At 38.6% G+C, this 20,048-nt stretch overlaps 2 protein-coding genes across 6 annotated transcripts in view; one reads left to right on the top strand and one right to left on the bottom strand.

The window, feature by feature from the left end:
- ERMP1 (endoplasmic reticulum metallopeptidase 1) overlaps positions 1-12,502 on the top strand; it is a 37,315-nt gene extending 24,813 nt beyond the window's left edge. For both annotated transcript variants that reach the window (XM_070431625.1, XM_070431624.1), the window contains exons 12-15: positions 476-678; positions 1,629-1,744; positions 5,157-5,320; positions 5,440-12,502. In XM_070431625.1, coding sequence (XP_070287726.1) covers positions 476-678; positions 1,629-1,744; positions 5,157-5,320; positions 5,440-5,604 — 648 coding nt within the window. In that variant the 3' untranslated portion in view covers positions 5,605-12,502. The remainder of the gene's footprint in view (positions 1-475; positions 679-1,628; positions 1,745-5,156; positions 5,321-5,439) is intronic.
- The window catches only part of RIC1 (RIC1 homolog, RAB6A GEF complex partner 1), a 102,502-nt gene continuing 94,277 nt past the window's right edge, over positions 11,824-20,048 (bottom strand). For all 4 annotated transcript variants that reach the window (XM_070431620.1, XM_070431621.1, XM_070431622.1 and 1 more), the window contains 4 exons: positions 19,195-19,386; positions 16,114-16,291; positions 15,767-15,955; positions 11,824-13,905 (listed from right to left, as the gene is read on the bottom strand). In XM_070431620.1, coding sequence (XP_070287721.1) covers positions 13,617-13,905; positions 15,767-15,955; positions 16,114-16,291; positions 19,195-19,386 — 848 coding nt within the window. In that variant the 3' untranslated portion in view covers positions 11,824-13,616. The remainder of the gene's footprint in view (positions 13,906-15,766; positions 15,956-16,113; positions 16,292-19,194; positions 19,387-20,048) is intronic.

Raw genomic sequence — 20,048 nt, 5'->3', positions numbered from 1 at the left:
AACAACAACACATAGTTTTGTCTGCTTTTGAATTTCTTACAGGTAAAGCCATTCCATAAACATTCTTCTGCCCCAGAGCATGTGAGAACCTTCCATGTTGATTTGTGTCGCTGTCGTGTGTTGTTTTTCCTTGCTGAGCAGACTTCTGTTGTAGGATGACTCCCCAGTTTGCTCACTTTACTGTTAATAGACATCTGGGTTGTTTCCGGTTTTTGCTAAGGTGGGCAGTGCAAAGGCTTCTCTAAGGTGCATAGTCAGGAGTGGGATTGCTGGCTTGAACGGTATGCGCGTGTTCACTTTGTTAGGCAATGCTAAACCGGTTCCTAACGTGATCGTGCCAGCACACACTCCCTCCAGCAGTGTGCAAGGTGCCTGGTGCTGCTCCACAGCCACCTCATTTCTGGTATTGTCTGCGGTGGGGATATGGGTGAAGGAATTGAAACAGTAGTTTTCTCATTAGTCTTGCTCTTTTCAGCATATGACAAGGACATTTCATGACTTGGATGGAAAAGTAGTTAAACGGGACTCTGGAATATGGATCAATGGGTTTGATTACACTGGAATGTCTCACATCACCCCTCACGTCCCGGAGATCAACGACACCATCCGAGCGCACTGCGAGGAGAAGGCCCCCCTGTGTGGCTTCCCGTGGTACCTCCCAGTGCACTTTCTCATCAGGTGGGTTCACTGCTCCTCTGCTTCAGTTGGGGGTGGGTTTGTTCTCAGGTCCTCTCACTGTGTCCACACGTTATTATTTACACTGGTTTACACCCAAGTCAAGTGCCGTTCACACTGCTTTTCCTGTCACTGCAACAGTTCTATGTCTTTAGTGGGATGAAGCACTCAGGAGAGTGGGTTTGCTTTTTTTTCAAATTTAGAAAGTCCTCTAGAAATCTCAGTAGTTAGGAAGGGCGGCCTCCTTCACTGAGCTACTGGACAGCAGTTAAGCATCAAGTTCAAATCATGTATTTCATTTCTGGGGAAAAATTTTGTTGTTAATCCTCACCTGAGGATATTTTTTTTCCATTGCTTTTCAGAGAATGGGAGGTAGGGGGAAACATTGATGTGAGAGAAACACATCGATGGGTTGCCTTCTGCACATATCCCAACCTGGGACAGGGAGCAAACCCATAACTGAGGTATGTGCCCTTGACCAGGAATCCAATCTACAACACTAACCATTGCACTGCACTGGCCAGGGCCATTTCTGGGAAAGTTCTAGTGTTTGGCAGTGGAGGATTAGATGAGAAGAAATAGTTTGGGTAGTGGAATCAAGATCACCTACAATCCTTTATTCTTAACTTTGGGAAGGTTTTATTCTGCAATAACCTGGGCTTCAGAGGAATTGGCATTATTTATTACTAGAGGCCTGGTGCACGAATTCGTGCACAGGTGGGGTCTGGCTGGCCTGCCCAGATCGGGGGGAGGGGACACAGGAGGTTGGCTGGCCGCTCCTGCCCCCTGGTTAAACTCCCAGTCGAGGGGACAATTTGCATATTAGCCTTTCACTATATAGGATTATATTCATCAGAGTTTATTTTCATGCCCCAAAATCTGTTTCAAATATTCTGAACACAAGCATCCTAAATATTTTTGAAATAGTGAATATTGAATTCCTTTCCAAATAGGAAAAACTGGTATCTTCCTGCCTCAGAAGTTTCTCCCAGAGAACCTGTTCATTTCAGACTTATATCCAAAGAGCAGACCCCCTGGGATTCTGTAAAGCTGACCTTTGAAGCATCAGGTAAGTCATATGGCAGTTCCCTTCTTGTCTGTAGTTCTTAAAAATTTTAAGCATGAATGTTTTTTTTCTCAGGTTTATAATAGTGACCAGGAGCTTAATGTTTCTAAAAGCAACTGCAGCTGATGATTTTTTTAAAGAAAATTTAACAGGCAGCACTAAAAAATACCCAAACCTTCCTCCATCCTTTATGCACAATTTGGAGAATTCCAGTAAAGGCACGTTCCTGGCAGGCAAGCTGTACATCACCCACCCTGTGTTTTGTGATTACAGATGTCAAGAAATCAGAAACGTTTTTTTTGACCGTTTATATGTAGGTCTGTCAGTGTACCAGTTACCACACTTTAAATTATAGAAGCTTATAGGTAATGATTGGGAGAGTTAAGATCCTTTGTAGTTTTTTTCAGTGTTTTGCAGTTACTTTGAGTTTCCTTATCCAATAACCTGGAATGTCCTTTTATTTGTTCAAACCTACTTTTTTGTCTCTCAAAAGTGTTATAGAATTTTTCTTATCTAGGTTTCGTTGCTTTATAATTGGGTTTTTCTCTACCTGTATGTCTTTTAACTGGTTATAATTTGTATGTGTGAAGACAATTGACTTCTGTATGTCAATTTTTTATCTTGCTATCTCATTGAATCTTTTATTTTTTTACTCTTGAAACTTAAGGGTTCTCCAGGTATACCAGGAATTGCCAAACTTTAAAGGGCCAGATAGTAAATATTTTAGGCTTTGCCATAATTGTAAGCCTGACGGAGTGGTTCAGTTGGTTGGAGCATCGTCCTGTACACCAAAAAGGTTGCAGGTTCAATTCCTGGTCAGCATATACCAAGGCTGTGGGTTCAGTCCCTGGTTGGGGTGTGTTCGGGATGCAACTGATGCTTCTCTCTCTAAATTTAATTTTAAAAAATCCTCAGGTGAGAATTGAAAAAAAATAATAAATAAAAAAACCCAAAAACATAAACCATGTTTAGCCTGAGAGCTATACAAAAGCAGACCTCAGGCATAGCTTGTTGACTACTGCATATCATCTGCAAATGCAGTATTTCTCCTTTACCAATTCTTATGCCTCTAATTGATTTAAGTGGTTAATACTTCCAGCATTGTGTAGAATAGCTGCTGAGATAGTGGCATTCTTGCCTTGTTCTTATACAAAGTCTATAGTGTTTCCCCATGATAGATGATTTTTTATCATGTTAAGCATTCGTCATTTGGCACTTCTTGAAATCTTTTTTAAAATAGGGAGTTATTTTAAATTTTGTGAAAGGCCTTTTTTTTAGCCATCTGTAAAGATAATCATAGGTCTTTTCTTCCTTGGATATTTTGATATGATATATTCCATCAGGTCGTGGCCTGTTATTTTCTTAATGTGATCTTGGATGTTTGCTAATATCTTCTTTAGAAATTTTGCATCATATCTCATGAATTATATTGGTGTGTGTGTGTGTGTGTGTGTTTTACATTCTATCAGGTTTAAGTACCAGTGTTATGCATTATAAATGTAAAAACATCATAAATGTGACACATCATGAAAACAGTTGGTAAGTTTTTCTTATTTTCAGTGCTTTGGAAGTTTATGGAGCATTGGAACCACTTGGTTGAAAAGTTGGCTTGAATTCCTCTCTGAAACCACCTGTGTCTTTTTTTGTGGAGTAGCTTCTTAATTTTTCTAGGGTAATTGGTCTACTTAAGCTTTATGGCTCTGTGTTCAGTTTTGGTCGCCTATATTTTTCTAGAAAAATCTCCATTTCATCTGGGTTTTCAGAGTTATTAGTGTAGAGGTCTTCAAAGCAGTCATGTGATTTACAAACTTCTGTTTATTTTTATTTCTCTTTCTGCATACTTGTTTTTGCTCCACTTCCCTCTCCCGCCCCCCCCCCTCCCCCCCCGCCTCTTTTCTAATCAAGCTAGCTAGTGGTTGTCTTGTTAATTTAAAATAGTAATAGACTTTTGTTTAAGGTGGATCTGTTTTGTTCTCTTCTCCAGATCATTGATTTCTGCTTTTATCTATATTTCCTAACTTGTGCTTTCTTTTTATTTCGTCCTTTTATATATCTGTCATTTTATTGAAAACAATGTTTATTGCTATGGATTCTTCCCTTATCATTGATTTACCTGTACCCAATAGTTTCGGATATATGTAGTTATTTTCATTATTTAGAAAAATTTCCATAATTATTTCTATTTCCTTTTACCCATGAGTTTTTTAAATAGGACACCCTTAATTTCCAGGTAGAAGACTGTTTTGTTTTGTTGATAATTTCAAGCTTTGATTTATGGTCAGTGTTATTTGTAATCTCAATTTTATAGAATTTTGCTATTTTAATGATCTAATATTTTACTTTTATGAATACTTTATGCTCACCCGAGATGATATATATCTGTATTATCAGCATGTAAAATTTGATACAGATTTCATATGGTCTATTTCACTGATCATTTTGTTTAGGTCTTTTATATAATTTTTTCAATTGGTGTCTTAGAGTGAAATATTAGTCTTATATGTATTTCTGTATATACATTTTGCATCCCTTGTGTAGTTTTGCTTCATTAAATAGTTGCTATTTTGTGTACAGAATTAAGTTTTTATGTGAACTTGCAGCTTTTAGTATCAAAGTGCCTTTACTTTTAATGCTTTTTGTCTTGAATTCTATTTTCTCCTGACATCAAAGAGCTCTTTGTAACATTGTGTCCACTTGCCTATAATACCTTTGTTCATACCTTTATTTAACCCTTTCTGAATCTCTTTAAGTATATCCCTTGAATATAGTATATGATTGGTCTGGCTTTGTAAGTCAAGCTGAAAACTTTTCTTTTAGTGGCCGTGTTGGATCTATTCACATTTTATGACTGATGCTTTCCGTCTTTGTCAGTGTTCTGTAATTACGTGTGTAATACTCTTTTTCCTTTGATGTCTTCTTTGCTCTTTAATTTTCTGGCACTTAAGGTGGTTTATATTTTTGTTTTGAGTGTCGGGGGGTTGGGGGGTGGGGTGTGTGCTTACTAGACTTCGCTCTTCCCTCTCTGGTTTGCTACATGCAGCGCTTACACAGTGGTTTCCCACCCCGGTATCTGTTTTAGTAAAACCCTCAGTGTCAGTTCTTTTGCTATGGTTGCTGCAGTTCTCTCTTGGTTTGATGACGCTTATTCTCTAGATTTCTGAAGAAAGGCTCTCGTGAGTGCTAGAATGTTTCAATGACAGGACTGAGACTTGAGCCCAGGCTTCTGCTGCACCTCATTACTTACCTTTATTGATCTACACAGATTGGCAAACCTCCACTCGGTTTGCAGTGAGTGTCTTTAAAGTGATAAAAGGCATGAACTTCATAGTCTGGTTTGATGGTGGCTAAACTGCTTTTCTTGCAGATGCTGTTTTAAAGATAGTTATAACTGACCTTTCTTCCTCTTATGTTACAGGACCAAGCCATATGTCATTGTATGTTCGACCCCACAAAGGCTCAACACTTTCTCAGTGGTCTCTTGGCAATGGCACCCCAGTCACAAGTAAAGGAGGGGACTACTTTGTATTTTACTCCCATGGACTCCAAGCCTCTGCATGGCAGTTCTGGATAGAAGTACAGGTGGGATTTCCCAGCACTGCTGGTATTACTGGTCAGGCTCCCAGGTGGCAAGTATCAAATACTCGGGCTCAGTATGCTGCCTTCACAGAGCTAGAAAACTAACAGCTTTTCTCTGCCAGGTCCTGGAAGAGCAGCCCGAGGGAGTCGTCACCGTGGCCATCGCTGCCCACTACTTTTCTGGGGAAGACAAGCGGTCCTCCCAGCTGGACGCTCTGAAAGAGAAGTTCCCGGACTGGACGTTCCCTTCTGCCTGGGTGTGCACATACGACCTCTATGCGTTTTAATCTTGTGAATGAGCTGAGTGAATGCCCCGTGGGATGCTTCAGGTGACATGGTCTCTCCTTAAGCTACATGGATATTTGTAATGTAAGACAATGAATTTTAGTAAGTTTTGTGGGCTAGCCCTCTCGGGGCCAAGCACTGTAGTGGTTGTGCTGTGGGGTAGTGACACATGGCCTTTTTAAAACTTGAAAATGCCAGCTTTCTGGCGCTTAAGCACACGTGGGTACTACCACTACACTAACATGTCATTTTATATGACCTTACGGACAAAAGCCAACAGACCACTTCAACAGCTGTCCCCGGAGAGTCATGAAAGCTGCTGAAAGTACTGCAAGACCATTGTTAATGAGACAAATGACATTTCCAATGAAAGCCCAAGACCACTGTTGTGTCATGGATGTGGGTAAATTGCCAGTCACTGGAGTAATGATTCCCCTGGAGGCCTACTGTAGGTCACTAGGAAACTATTACAAAAGGACGGGAAGCAGCATTTGGGCTTTTGTGGCCCCAGCCTGTGCTGGGAGAAGTGTCTTCAGGCAGCTTCTAGCATGTGCGCTGGAGCCCAGGACCCCTGGTGTGGAAGCTGGTGGTTCCTCGCCTTCTGAGGAGTGGTCAGTGCGATCCTTGTCGCAATGCTCCTTTCCCTCTGGAACATCTGTCCCCTCCCCACCTCACCGATGCTCTACCCCCTCCGGTTTTCACAGGTTCTCTTGGTCCAGAATGTCAGTTGTTGGTGCAAGTACAGGACTTTCACTTCCTGCCCCAGAGCCGGGTTGCCATGGCGTCTGTTCTGGGGAGGGAGGAGGGTGGGTAATAGTGACTGAGCATTTTATACATACTTATTCTCTTTGTTTTGTAGAAGGGAATTTTCCAAGGTTAATCCTTAAGGGCATAATTTTATTGATGCATGGGGTCCTTATTTTTGTCTGTTTTCTAACCAGCTGAACAGATTGGTTTCTCAGTAACTTAGTGTCCAGCAGAACTGGCTTCCCTGTAGCTGTTGGGGTTCAGACCCTGCATAATGGCAACCCTAGGACTTAAGAGGTGCTTTTTGTTTTGAAGAAGGTGGCTGTGAGCAATCACAGCAGTGGAAGGGCTTGGTGAGATCCCTGGCAAATTTTGCTAGCTTTCTTTTTTCTGTTAAGAGATGTAAAAAGTTGGACTAATTCTGCATTTACTAAGCATAAGCTCCCCCTCCCCCCCAAAGAAAAACATTTTAAAGAAAAGCTACAATAAGAATTGGCACTTGGACCCATTTGGACAGAAAGATTATAGTAAGTGTGCATCACGGAAGGAAATTCTTCTTGATACATGTGATTTCTAATCATGCTCCTCATATTGCCTGCCTAGTTTGTGGCTCTTTAAAACTCACTGGGCCCACACAAACAGGGCTGCAGCCAGAGCTGAGTGATAACATGCTGGCTGTGACATGCATGGGCACTAGAGCCATTGCTTTTTTTTGACTTTGTAGAAACCACATATTTCTAGCCTCAAGTGCCTGACTCCTGCCACATTTATCTGTCAGGCGGTAATTAAGTGTTTATAGCTTGTATGAATCACAGTTTTGGAGGAACTTAAATAGCTCAATGAATTTTAAAATACAGTCAGTCCTCCATATTTGCAGGTTCCACAGATGGAAAATATGCAGGAAAAAAAGTTACATTATTGTTGACATGGACTAAGTAGTTAGGCCTACAGTGGTTGTGTCAGTAGTAAACATGTAGACTTTTTTCCTTATCCTTAAAAAATACAGTATAACAACTGCTTACATTAGGTATTACCAGTATAAGTAATGTAGAGATGATTTAAAGTATATGGGAGGATGTACGTAGGCTAAATACTATGCTATTTTATATATGGGACTTAAGCATCCAAGGATTTGGGTATCCAAGAGGGTGGTTCTAAGGGATGACTGTACAAGCATATTTTTGTGAATAATCTGAAATTACCAGAAATTATTTTTAAGAAAAAAAAAGGCAAAACCTCAAATGTGTTACTTGTGATTAGTTTCCTTTGGGAAGGATGTTGTTACTCCTTTTTTCAGTAACAATCATGGTTTTCTTTTTGCCCTTGAATTGTACCTTTATATGTAAACAATTATGTTTTTAGGCTTTCTTTAGTATTATAAAGCTTCCATATTTGCAAGGTTGGTAACAAATCTCTGGGCATGCTTAATCTTCTGGGATATTGATTTAATGGCAGAAATGGTTAAATAATTCCAATATTCATGGCTCTATTAATAAGCACACCACTGTTAAATCAGAAGCCCTCTGAAATTAAAGAATTTTAAGTATCTGATCATTTGAATAACCTTTTAAAAAAAGTCTTTGCAAATTCTAAAATACATGATTTCCTACAGAATTTAAATGTAAGGAGCACATTCAGGGAAAGTGTAAATGTGATTTCGAAGGAATTATTTCTTAAAATCTACTGTGTTGTCCTGAAAAAAATTATTGTTGCATGAAGTATCTGTTTCCAGCATGCTAGGATTCTTAAAATGTTGCCGAGGGGGCCATAACCCAGCTTGCTGACTCAGGAAGCTACAGAAAAAATGATTATGTCTGTCCCTTACTTTTCACTGGTTTCACTTGAGAATTAATTGTTGCCTTACAATGTTACTGAAATAAACTTTAATATACTAGTTAGTATATTAAAATAGAAAAAATATATCTTTATTGTATTCTGTATCCTCATATGTGAAATTTTTTTAAAGTTCTTTTTAATAGCTGTTAAAAGGCCTAGATCAGCGGTCACTAACTGGTGGTCTGTGAGGTGGGTGACCACTGGCCTAGATGGTTCCTGTGGTTATAACTGCTATTTTAATGGGCCACGTGAGCAAAGAACTCAAGATGGAAATGTTAGTTTACTTCAGTTGGAATCCTTTTGGCTGTGGAATGAGGCTGTGCATCTGAATTTCACAGAAATTAATGACCAACTACTTGGTAAATGTTGAGTTTCAGCATATTTAGCAGTTTTAAATCATATCTATTGGCAAAGGAAATCACTGAAGGGCTAATGAAAATGGTATTTTGTTGGATAGAGCTCATTCTAATCTCCACACAAGAAAAGGGCATCACTACTCAAAACAGTTCAGTACAAGGTGTAAGAGCAGAATGACATTCCTAATACAGTTTACAGAAATTTATGGCCAATAGAGCAAAAATGCACTTAATACCTCTTTATTTAAAAAGCCTAGCCAATTTGGAAGTACATCAATATATATTTTTGACACTACATTATTTGATTTGTAAAAATATAACATGTTGATACTTTTATTTATCCCAAGAATGCAAAGTTGGTTTAATACCTGAAAAATGCAATATACCATATTCATAAAATAAAGGACAACTACCATATAATCATCTCAATAGATGACCAATTATTTGGTAAATATTGACAAAGCCTAACACCTTTTCATGATGAAAAATAACAAACTAATAATAGATGGGAACTTCCTCAACCTAATAAAAATCATTTATGAAAAGAAAGTAACTTGTGATTAAAGACTGAATATAATGCTTTCCACCTAAGTTCAGAAAGAAGACAAAGATGTACACTACTCACTTCTGTTGAATACTGTGCTGGAGGTTCTAGCAAGAGGCATCCAGATTAGCTGCAGATGACATGATCTTTAAAGAAAACCCTATGGAAGCCACAAAAACTATTACAGTTAACTAATGAATCCAGCAGTGTTTTAGGATCTAATTTCAACATACTAACAAAGAGTAATTCTATTTGCAATAGCATGGAAAACAACAAAATACTTAGGAATAAGCTTACAAAAGTACAAGATTTTTATAATGCTAAACTATATAAAACATCGCTGAAAGGAATTAAAGACATGTCCTAAGACCGACAGGCTTAATATTAAGGTGGCAATATTCTCCAAATTGATCTATAGATTGAGTTCATATCAAATCCCAGCTGCTTTTTGTGTGTGCACACACATAACTTGACAAACTGATCCTGCAAGGGACCCAGAATAGCCAAAACATTCTTGAGAAAAACTTAGGACTCACACTTTCAAAACTTCCTACAAAGTAGCAACAGTAATCAAGACAGTGTGGTACTAGCAGAAACAGACACAGATCAGTGTAGTGCAATCAGCCAGAAATAGACCCATACACTTACTCATAGTCTAATGAGTTTTGACAATGGGAGAAAAACTTCAGTAAATGGTTCTGGGACACTGAATCTTCACATATAAAAGAACAAAGTTAGACCCCCTCACTTCATAGGACATAAATAAAATGAACTCAAATAGATCAAAGACTAACACGTGGAAACTAAAATCATGAAACCCTTAGAAGAAAACATTGGCATTAGTACCTGCTGTTGCTAACTGAAAGAAATGAGAGGATTTTCACTTTTTTGAAAAAAGCTGTTACCGTACTAACATACATCTTTCAAAAAAGCCAAGTGCCACAGCACAAACTTTCAAAAAGCAGGAACACGCTACTTTTGGATAATGGGGGAATGAAACATGTATCTGATAAGCATCTAGTATCCAAAAGATATAAAAACTCTTGCAAATCAACAATAGAAAGATAAATGACCCAAATATGAAGTGAGCAAAGGATGTGAACTTTTTTATCCAAAGATACACAAATGACTAATAATCATGAAAAGACAGTCATAAGGGAGATGCAAATCTATAATGAGATACCACCACTTAATTATATTAACGCAGATGGCTATAACCAAAAATACAACACTAACAAGTGTAGACCGGAGCCCTCCTCCACTGCTAATGGGAATTGAAAAAAAATAGCCCAGGCACTCTGGGAATATGGTTAGGCATTTCCTCAAAGAATTAACTCACATCACATGACTCAGCATTTCCACGCCTAGACAGAACTGAAAACATGTCCACACAGAACTTACTTGTACATGAATGTTCATAGTAGCATTATTCATGATAGTCAAAACGTGGAAACCACCCAATTCCTTAAATAACTAGATAAACAAATATAGTATGTCTATAAAATAGAGTATTATCCAGCCTTGAAAAGGAATGAAGCATTGATACAAAGATGAACATCATGCTCTTTGAAAGAAGCCAGACAGAAAAAGCCACATATAACATTATTCCATTTATATGAAATGTCCAGAACAGGCAAATCCGTAGACACAGCAGATTTAGGAATAAAGGACAACAGTAAAAAGTAAAAATCAAATTGTTAACCTCACCTATTAGAGATGATGCCTGGTGTCCTCTACACTTTTGTATATAAAGTTTTGCTTGGTGGGAATCATATGGTATGTATGATTTTGTATCATTTTTCATGGTAGTTTAAAACATTTTCCATGCCATCAACATGAATCATTTGTTCCAATCTTGCATTGTCAAGCATCTAGGATGCCACCAACTCTTGAGGCTCCTATCCTAAATAATTCTGCATATAAATAAATATTAAGTCTGCTGAATTTCTAAGTTATTTCGTAAGAAAAATTCTAAGAGGTGGAATTATATGATCAAAAGAATATTTATGTGGCTTTTAATACATATACTTTTTGCTGTTATCCTGAGATGGTGAACAAACAAAAGTTAATGTAATGGTTTTATGGCCCTTTACCAAGTAAAGTACACATTACAGAAGTAGCAGCAACTTTAATTCAAGCAAAGGTTGACTCTATATCCCCAAATGACTTCTTATTAGCAAATAATTTAAACCTCAAATAGTTATACTGAATAAATTCACTGGTTAAAAATATGGCTTAAACAGTTGATACGTGAACCAAACAAGGCAAAAAAAGATTGAGTTTTTAAATATTAAATTGTATTAACAGCCGAAACCGGTTTGGCTCAGTGGATGGAGCGTCGGCCTGCGGACTGAAGGGTCCCAGGTTCGATTCCGGTCAAGGGCATGTACCTTGGCTGCGGGCACATCCCCAGTAGGGGGTGTGCAGGAGGCGGCTGATCGATGTTTCTCTCTCATCGATGTTTCTGACTATCTCTCTCCCTTACTCTCTGTAAAAAATTAATAAAATATAAAAAAAAATTGTATTAACAAATTACTAGAGAAATTGCCTATAAATTTGTCTTTTTTTTTTTTTTTTTTGCCTTGGAGCCACCCATTCCTATTAGTTGAAAAACAAGTATTTTCTAGAGAACTCATTTATGGCATTAACCCCAGGAATATAGCTCTTATTGACGCCTGCTTGGGACAGTGCAAGATGAACCCAGCAGCACATTAGGATATTTGAAAAGATGACAGCTGTTTAAATGGTAAATCATTTTTATTGACGGAATATTCACACCAAGCACAAAAGTAATGCTAGGTCTTCTCCTAGTGGACTAGGGCAGAAGAAATTTCAGTTTAGTTTTTTGCTGAGCTCATGATGTACTCACCTGGGAAACAGTTCTATCTTAAGATTCAGGGAAAGGTAGTTTAAAACAAAGGCTTAAATAAAAGTAGCACCAGAAGGACCAGGTCAGGTACCAATAATCACATATTCCATCCATTCAGGAGTTTCTGTATGTGAAATTATTGCACTTGTAAAAAGTAAATGATAGTAAATTACCAAACCCAATAATTTAAAACAGTCTGATGAATTCTGAACTAAGCAATTTCAAAATAGTCTTGAGTTTCCCATCAAAGGGAACTTGGCTAGGACAACTAAATCTAGCCACTTACTTTTAAAAACAAGGATAGAGGACCAAGTTTTATTTCTAAACTCTAATTGCGCTAAGAGGAGAGAGGCTGTTTTACATAGTGGTATGAATTTGGTCCACATGAAATACATTGTTATTATAAAAATAAACAAGTTTGTTTTTGTAAAAAATAACATTGCATTCCTTTGTTCAAATTGCACAATACAAACAAGCTATCTAAATTAATACTGTTATAAGGTAATTAGAAGTACATACACTGGGTATGTGTTTAATCTGAAGCAATTAAGGAGTATGCAGTTTTCATAATGTATGAAAACTAAAATTAAGTCATATCTAGAAATACATAAAATATTTTAAAAATTACAATGAAGAATGCATTCTTTACATACTAATTTTTAGTTAGCCGTGATAATACAGGATTCAGTATATTTACATAAAACTCCATTTTTACTCAATTTACAAAAGCAATAAATAAGAAACTACATTAATTTGCACAAAACCTGTTTCATTTCATGATTGGTGTGACCATTTCTGTTATTTTATGACCAAGCCAATAATAAACCTGTCTTCCTCTATGAAGATTGCTCATATTTGGAAAGAAGAGCAAGCCCTGTCTTTATTCCAAGAGTGACTATAAATGGCCATGCAGAATCCAGCATAAAACCATACAAATTATTGATAATACAAGCCCTAAAAATATGAACAGTGCCTTTGAGTATATTTATACAAGAGTATTCACAAAAAGATAAAATTCTTGATACAAAATAGTTTAGTGGTATCTAACACATAATTAGACAAGAACCCCTCCGACCTCCGGTCCAGCAGGAATGCAGCTGGCACACTGCCTCACAGGTATAGCACTCCCATCATTCAGGACTGGCATGTGCTGTGCCAGGGCAGACATCTGCTCAGGAGGCCCAGTCAGAGTCCACTGCTCTCAATCTAGGGCATTCCAGGTAGCTCAGGTACCTGACAAGCTACAGCAAGCACATGAGCATTTATTTTTAAAAAAGCAGTCTGGACACACGCTGAACCAGAAAACGTAAGAAGCTATATGTAGTGAAAAAGCAAGCTCATTTGGGGCAAAACAATCCCTATGGTTTAAGAGCTACCAATCTTAAGAATAAAACCAAAATATTCTCATGTACATCTGTACAGTATTCTTTATTACTTTCCACCAAAGCTTTTTTTTTATTTTATGAAAGATGATTTATTCTGATATCATATTTTTCTGGAGTCAAGGAGATTTCTTAGAGAAGAGTTAGTTAAAATTTAATACCTTACCAGAGTCTCTGAGCTGAGCTCCCTGGTTAAATCATCCAATGAGGTCACAGTGTCCTCAGTTGCACGCACGCTGCTGCTAATTAATACTGCCGTGGTGACGGCACCTCACCGTTGTTAGGACACACAACAGTCGTAAGTCCCATCCTGAAAAGTTTCCTCCTCCTCTGCGCGGGTTGTGTTCTCCTCTTTCCCGCTGACCATACCGCTACCTCCGACCTCGCCCTGGGGGATGCTTCCATGGCCTGAGGAGCTCCTGCTCTCCTCTGCCCGGGGACTAGTCTGTTCAGGAGTCTTACCCACAGTTACTGGCTGGAAGGCTTCAGGATGGACCTGCTCTTCTGTTATCTCACTGAGCTTCTGTAGTTGTGGCTTAATGATGTTCAAAAATGGCTTATATCCAGGACTAAGTAAAGGAAAGAGGAAATTAGTTCATCTGCCATATTCAAAAGGCTCCACAGAGTGTTATATATATATACTAGAGGCCCAGTGCACGAAATTCGTGCACGGATAGGATCTCTAGGCCTGGCCCGTGATTAGGATAGATCAGGGCGTTCCGGCTGTTGGCCGGGGCCTTCCTTCATTCTGTGCCGCCCCCTAGTGGTCAGTGCACGTTATAGCGAGTGGTTGAACTCCTGGTCGAACTCCTGAGGGGACACTTTGCATATTAGCCTTTTATATATGCAAATATACTTTTTCTATTGATTTCAGAGAGAAAGGGAGAGATAGAAACATAATGATGAGAAAGAATCATTGATTGGCTGCCTCCTACATGCCCCCCACTGGGGATCAAGCTCGCAACCCGGGAATGTGCCCTGACAGGGAATCGAACCATGACCTCCTGGTTCATAGGTTGATGCTCAACCTCTGAGCTACACTGGCCGGGCATTACAGTGTTATAGAAAAATTCCTACTAAACACAGATACAGTAAGGTCAGTGATTGATTATGAGGGGAGAGGAGGCAGCACAGGGAGGTAGGAAGGGAAGGTTTCTTAGGTGCCCTGGCCAGCATAGCATTAGCATGAGTCTTAAATTTCTGAGCACTAGGAGCAAATTATCTAGCACTACAATTAAAAATCATATTGCACAGTGTAAGGACCAACAGGATTTCATACCTGAAAAAGAACTTTCAGAGAACCTGAATGAATTTTCCAATTAAGGAAAACTAGATCCAAGAAAGGGAAGCCCCCAAATCCACACATAATTGGTGAGTAAGGGCTAGAACCCCAGGCGCCTAACTTCTATCCACTACTTTTTTTTTTAAACTAAAGTGTCCTTTATTCTATATGTCCTAATAGAGTTTTATTAGCATCCACTACTATTTTTTTTAAAATATGCTTTTATTGATTTGTAGAAGGGAGAGGGACAGGGAGATAGAAACATTGATGAGAGAGAAACATAGATCAGCTGCCTTCTGCATGCCCCCTCCTGGGGATCCAGCTGGCAGCCCGGGCATGTGCCCTAATCTGGAATCAAAGTGGTGACCTCTTTGTTCATGGGTTGATGCTCAACCACTGAGGCACACTGGCCAGGCCATCCACTACTCTTAATTTGGTTTGCTAGTAACTGCCATGGAATTTGTTAAATTCATACAGACTAAGCTTTTATTTTTTTCAAGTAAAAATTTTTAGATTATTTAATTCCACAGAACCACAAACCTTAAGTTCCAGTCTTAATTCATAAGCCAGTCAGAAAAAGATAAATATCACATGATCTCACTCATTTGTGGAATATAATGAACAATGTAAACTGATGAACAAAAACAGATCCAGAGACAGAGAAGCATCGATCAGATGGTCAAACGTCAGAGGGAAGGTAGTGGAGGGTGGGGGTAAGGGGGAGAGAGCAACCAAAGGACTTGTATGCATGCATATAAGCCTAACCAATGGACACAGACACCAGGGGTGTGAGGGCATGAGAGTGTGTGTGTGTGTGTGGGGGGGGGAGCAATGGGGGGATAAGGACACATGTGTAATATCTTAATAAAGAAAAACAAACAAAAAAACATTTGTGCTGCATCAATTTTAAGTCAGTGATATGCATTCCATTTTAAAACGACCAGCTATCTCACTGGACATCACTCATCTAAATGTTTGGTACAGAACAGTAACTAAAGAACACAGCCTTAAAATGAACATATTAAAGCATTTTTATATTGACCAACCTAAAATCTCTAAATAAGTGAACCAGAGCTAAGCCTTAATGGGAAAGGACAGGGTTCACCAATGAACAGCAGAGAAACAAGCTGACAGAAACCAGCACTTACCAGTCTGCAGAGGCCCAACGGTCCACCGCATGCAGCCCTGTCTTTATGTTCTGTAACATCTCTCCATCTACCTCTGTCGTCTGTATAATCACCAAAATCTGGTTGATTATTGAGGATTCTCTAAGAATCAAGCCTATGACAATGCACCAGTCCAGACATCCTGCCTCCATGAAGATGTGTAGCAAATACCTGTACAGAAACAGAAACAGAGTAACTGAGAAGGAAATATGCAGCTAAGAACAATCTAGATGTCAGAAGGGCAATCTACCAGGAAAGGAGCCCCTGCACCTTATTTGCCCAAATATCCCAAGTAGGGATTCTGTGCGTTCAGAGGCCGAGACACTCACCGCAGCTGGACCTGGGATTTGTGAGGCCCTTTACTGGCCAACTCCATGGAGATGTGCTCTAGCTCTGACTGCGTTAAGCTGAGCGTGGAGAAGCTTTCGTCCACCACTGTCCAGTCCCCATCCACCATGGAGCTGCTCTCAGTCAAGTCTGTGGCTGAACCAATACTGCATTCATCGCCTGATGGAGAAGTGCCAAAAGTTATAAACTAACTTCATGTGGAAAATGTTTTAACTTTAGTTTTAAATATTGGCTGTTTCTTAGATGTTGATTTCTCTTGAAGAGTTTGAAACTAAAACATAAATCCATTGCTAAAATTCCCAAGCTAGATTAACAGTAGTAGGTATTTTTTAAAAAGCCATTAGAGCTTGGCCAGTGTGGCTCAGTGGTTGAACACTGACCTATGAACCACGAGGTCATGGTTTGATTCCTGACCAGGGCACATACCTGAGTTGTGGGCTCAATCCCCATTGAAGGGTGTGCAGGAGACAACCAATCAATGATTCTCTTTCATCATTGATGTTTCCATCTCTCTCCCTCTCCCTCCCTCTGAAGTCAATAAAAACGTGAATTTTTTAAAAAAGCCATTAGAGAGGTACCAGGCATTATGTGCCTTCACATGGAAAAACATGCTACTACCTATTAAAAAAAAGAACTATAATCTGGTAAGTCTTTAGATTCAATGACCAATTGGCAAGAAAAACAGAGGAAACAAACTAAATCATCAAGATGTAATCACCAAAATCCACATTATGGGGAAATCCATGAAGCAAGTTTCTTCAATGAATAAGTAGGAAGAAAAAAAAAAGATGGGGACGGGAATAATCACTAAAAAGAGAATTAAAAACATAACAATCACAATCTATCAACCTTATTTAGACCTTGAGCCAAGCCATAAAAGACAATTATGAATTAGAAATAATTGGACTCTGAAAGCTTACTGGATATTTGATGGGTTAAAATTTTAGAAGGATGATATGGTATTATGGCTAATTTTTAAAGAGTCCTTTTAGAGATAAATACTGTAATATTCACAAAATATATGTTTTGGATTTGGTTAAAAAAATACCAAAAGTGGATGAAACAAATTTGGTCATGAGTTGGTAATTGAAGCTGGGTGATGGATACGTGGATCCATTATCTCAACCTTTATGTCTGAAATGATCTCTAAAAAGTTTCTTTAAAAAAAAAAAAAGCAATGGGCCCTGGACAGTTAGAGCGTCCTGGGTTTGATTCAGGTCAAGAGCACGTACCTACCTCATTTGCAGGCTCCTCCCTGGCCAGGGGGCGTGTGCAGGAGGCAACCAATCGATGTATTTCTCTCACATGGCTGTTTCTCTCGGTCTTTTCCTCTCTCTCCCACTCTCCCCCCCCAAAAAAAATCAATGGAAAAATATCCTCAGGCAAGGATTTAAAAAAAAGAGCAATGGTACCACCTCATGTCCATTAGGATGGCTAATATTTAAAAAAAAAACCAGCAAATAAGTGTGGGCAAGGATGTATAGAAACCTCAACACCCTTGTCAACATTGGTGGGAATGTAAAATGGTATAGCTGCTATGGAAATATGATGGTTCCTCAAAAAAAAATTAAAATTAAAAACAGAATTACCATATGATCTGGCAATCCCACTTTTGGATATATACCCCAAAGAATTGAAAACAGTGTCAAAGAGATATATACTTTCATGTTCACTACAATATTATTCATAATAATCAAAGGTGGAAGCAACCCAAATATATGGATGGATAAACAAAATGTGGTATATACATACAATGAAATATTACTCTACCTGAGATATTACAGGAAGTTCTCATGCATGCTACAACAGGGATGAACTTTGAGAATGTTATGCTGAGTGAAATAAGCCAATTACAAAAAGACAAATACTGCATGATTCCATTTACATGAGGTATCTAAGGTAGTGAAATTCATAGAGATATAAAATAGAATGGTATTTGCCAGTAGTTGGGGAGTGAGGAATGGGAAGTTGTTATGAATAGGTATAGGGTTTTAGTTTGTAAGATGAAAGAGTTCTGGATACTGGTAGAACAATGTGAATGGGAATTATAAATACTACTGAACTGCATACTTAAAAATGGTTAAGAAGGTAAATTTTTTATGTATTCTACCACACTTGAAGAAAAAATAATGGCATCTATAAGCCTACCCACATAGCAGCAGCTTATAGTGATGACAGGTGAATACCTGGCCATTAAGAAAACTGCAGAAAATCAGATTAGTTACTACTAGTTGCTCCTAATTATATAAACCTAAGCAACATAAATCACTTAAAAAATTCCTCAAATTTTATCTTACCCATTTCTTTCTTTAATTTTTCCTTTACTGATTTTTAGAGAGAAAGGGAGAGGGAGAGATAGAAACATCAATGGTGAGAGAGAATCATTGATTGGCTGCCTCCTGCATGTCCCCTACTGGGGATTGAGCCCACAACTTGGGCATTTGCCTTGACAGGGAATCAAACTGGTGACCTCTTAGTTTCTGGGTTGACGCTCAATTGCTGAGGCACACCGGCCAGGCCTTATCCATTACTTTAAGAGCAGAGGTTGGCATACATATTTTGGTAAAGGGCAAGATAGTAAATATTTTAGGGTTTAAAGTCTAAGAGGCAAAAATAAGGATATTATGTAGGAAGTTAAAAGAAAAAAAGAAAATGTCCACATTTTAAAATAAACGAAAAGAAAGATAAGTGAGTACAATTTTTTATGATACAGGTATACTTATGAGAAAAATGGAATTCTTATTTGGGAATAGATAACATTCTGCTTACATGAGATTCAAAGTCAGTGTTTCTGTACATTAAAATCTATTGCAAAAGTTCAATTAGTGCTGATTTGTAATAAGATTTTGCCTATTTCATTTTACCTAAAATAAATATGGTGGCCTATAGCCAAGGCCAATTGGCCTTGTTCTAGCGACCCTCACCTACCCGGCAGATGCTAATGGGTAATCCTCAAGGAAGCCTCTTCAAAGAAGAATGAAGCTCTCTCTCTGAAGTGCTGCAGCACCTCAACTCCCTCCCAAAGGAACTGAGGAAGAGCTAGGCCTTAAAGTGACACTCACCTCTGTTAGATAAAGGTGACAGGAAGGCGTCTTGCATTTGTGGTCCCTGGGATGAGGCTGTGTCTATCTCATGGTGGGTAGGGCCAATGTTGCTGAGCCAGCTCTGACTTCGCTGGACATTAGAGAGGCCAGCATCTATCTCAAGGTTTAAGAAACGGTCAGCTGATTGAGATTTTAACAGCTGCTCTCCCACTGCAAGGCAGGCCCAAAAACAAGAAAATGGAAATTCAAGATGCACACACTGCCATTTCCAATTCAGTCCTTTCAGCTTCTCTTCCCGAACTCGCTCAATATTAGAAGTTAAAAGCCAATTACTGTCCTACACTGCATCCCCCGCCCATAAACCAGGGCTGGGGGCTGTAACAAAATGGACTGACTAGATAATGCCACCCAGGAGTCATCTAACATCATCACATCTTACTAGAACTAGGCAAAATTTTATTCTGTTCATCTTTGATGTGATTTTCCTTGGTTCTAAGATGACATGAAGTTTCCAAATGCCATAATTAAAGGCTTTTGTTTCAATTTTCTTAAGTGACAATTAGAACAGTCTTCCTTAAAAAGACCTGAACTAAAAAACCTTATCTTTTAACTTTTCTTTCACCAAAATGCAGTTTCACTTTGTCCCCTCCTACTTTAGGAGATGGGCTCTCAAAGATGCATTTTTACCATTTCTCTGGAATGAGCTGTCAGTTAAGGAACAATTTAGCTTATTTTGATTAACCAATTCCAAAACTCCTTCCCATAGTAAGTGTGGTAGTTCTATATTCAGTCAATTCTCAACTTGATAATGTGAGATAACTATATTTATACATTGGACTTCAAGGTCAGTCTCAGACATAGGTTCTACTTTA

This window comes from Myotis yumanensis, unplaced genomic scaffold (assembly GCF_028538775.1).
Source record: "Myotis yumanensis isolate MYYU_CA2020_CCGP unplaced genomic scaffold, mMyoYum1.0.hap1 SCAF_12, whole genome shotgun sequence".
NCBI classification, from domain to species: domain Eukaryota; kingdom Metazoa; phylum Chordata; class Mammalia; order Chiroptera; family Vespertilionidae; genus Myotis; species Myotis yumanensis.
This window is presented reverse-complemented; position numbering and strand designations above follow the sequence as displayed.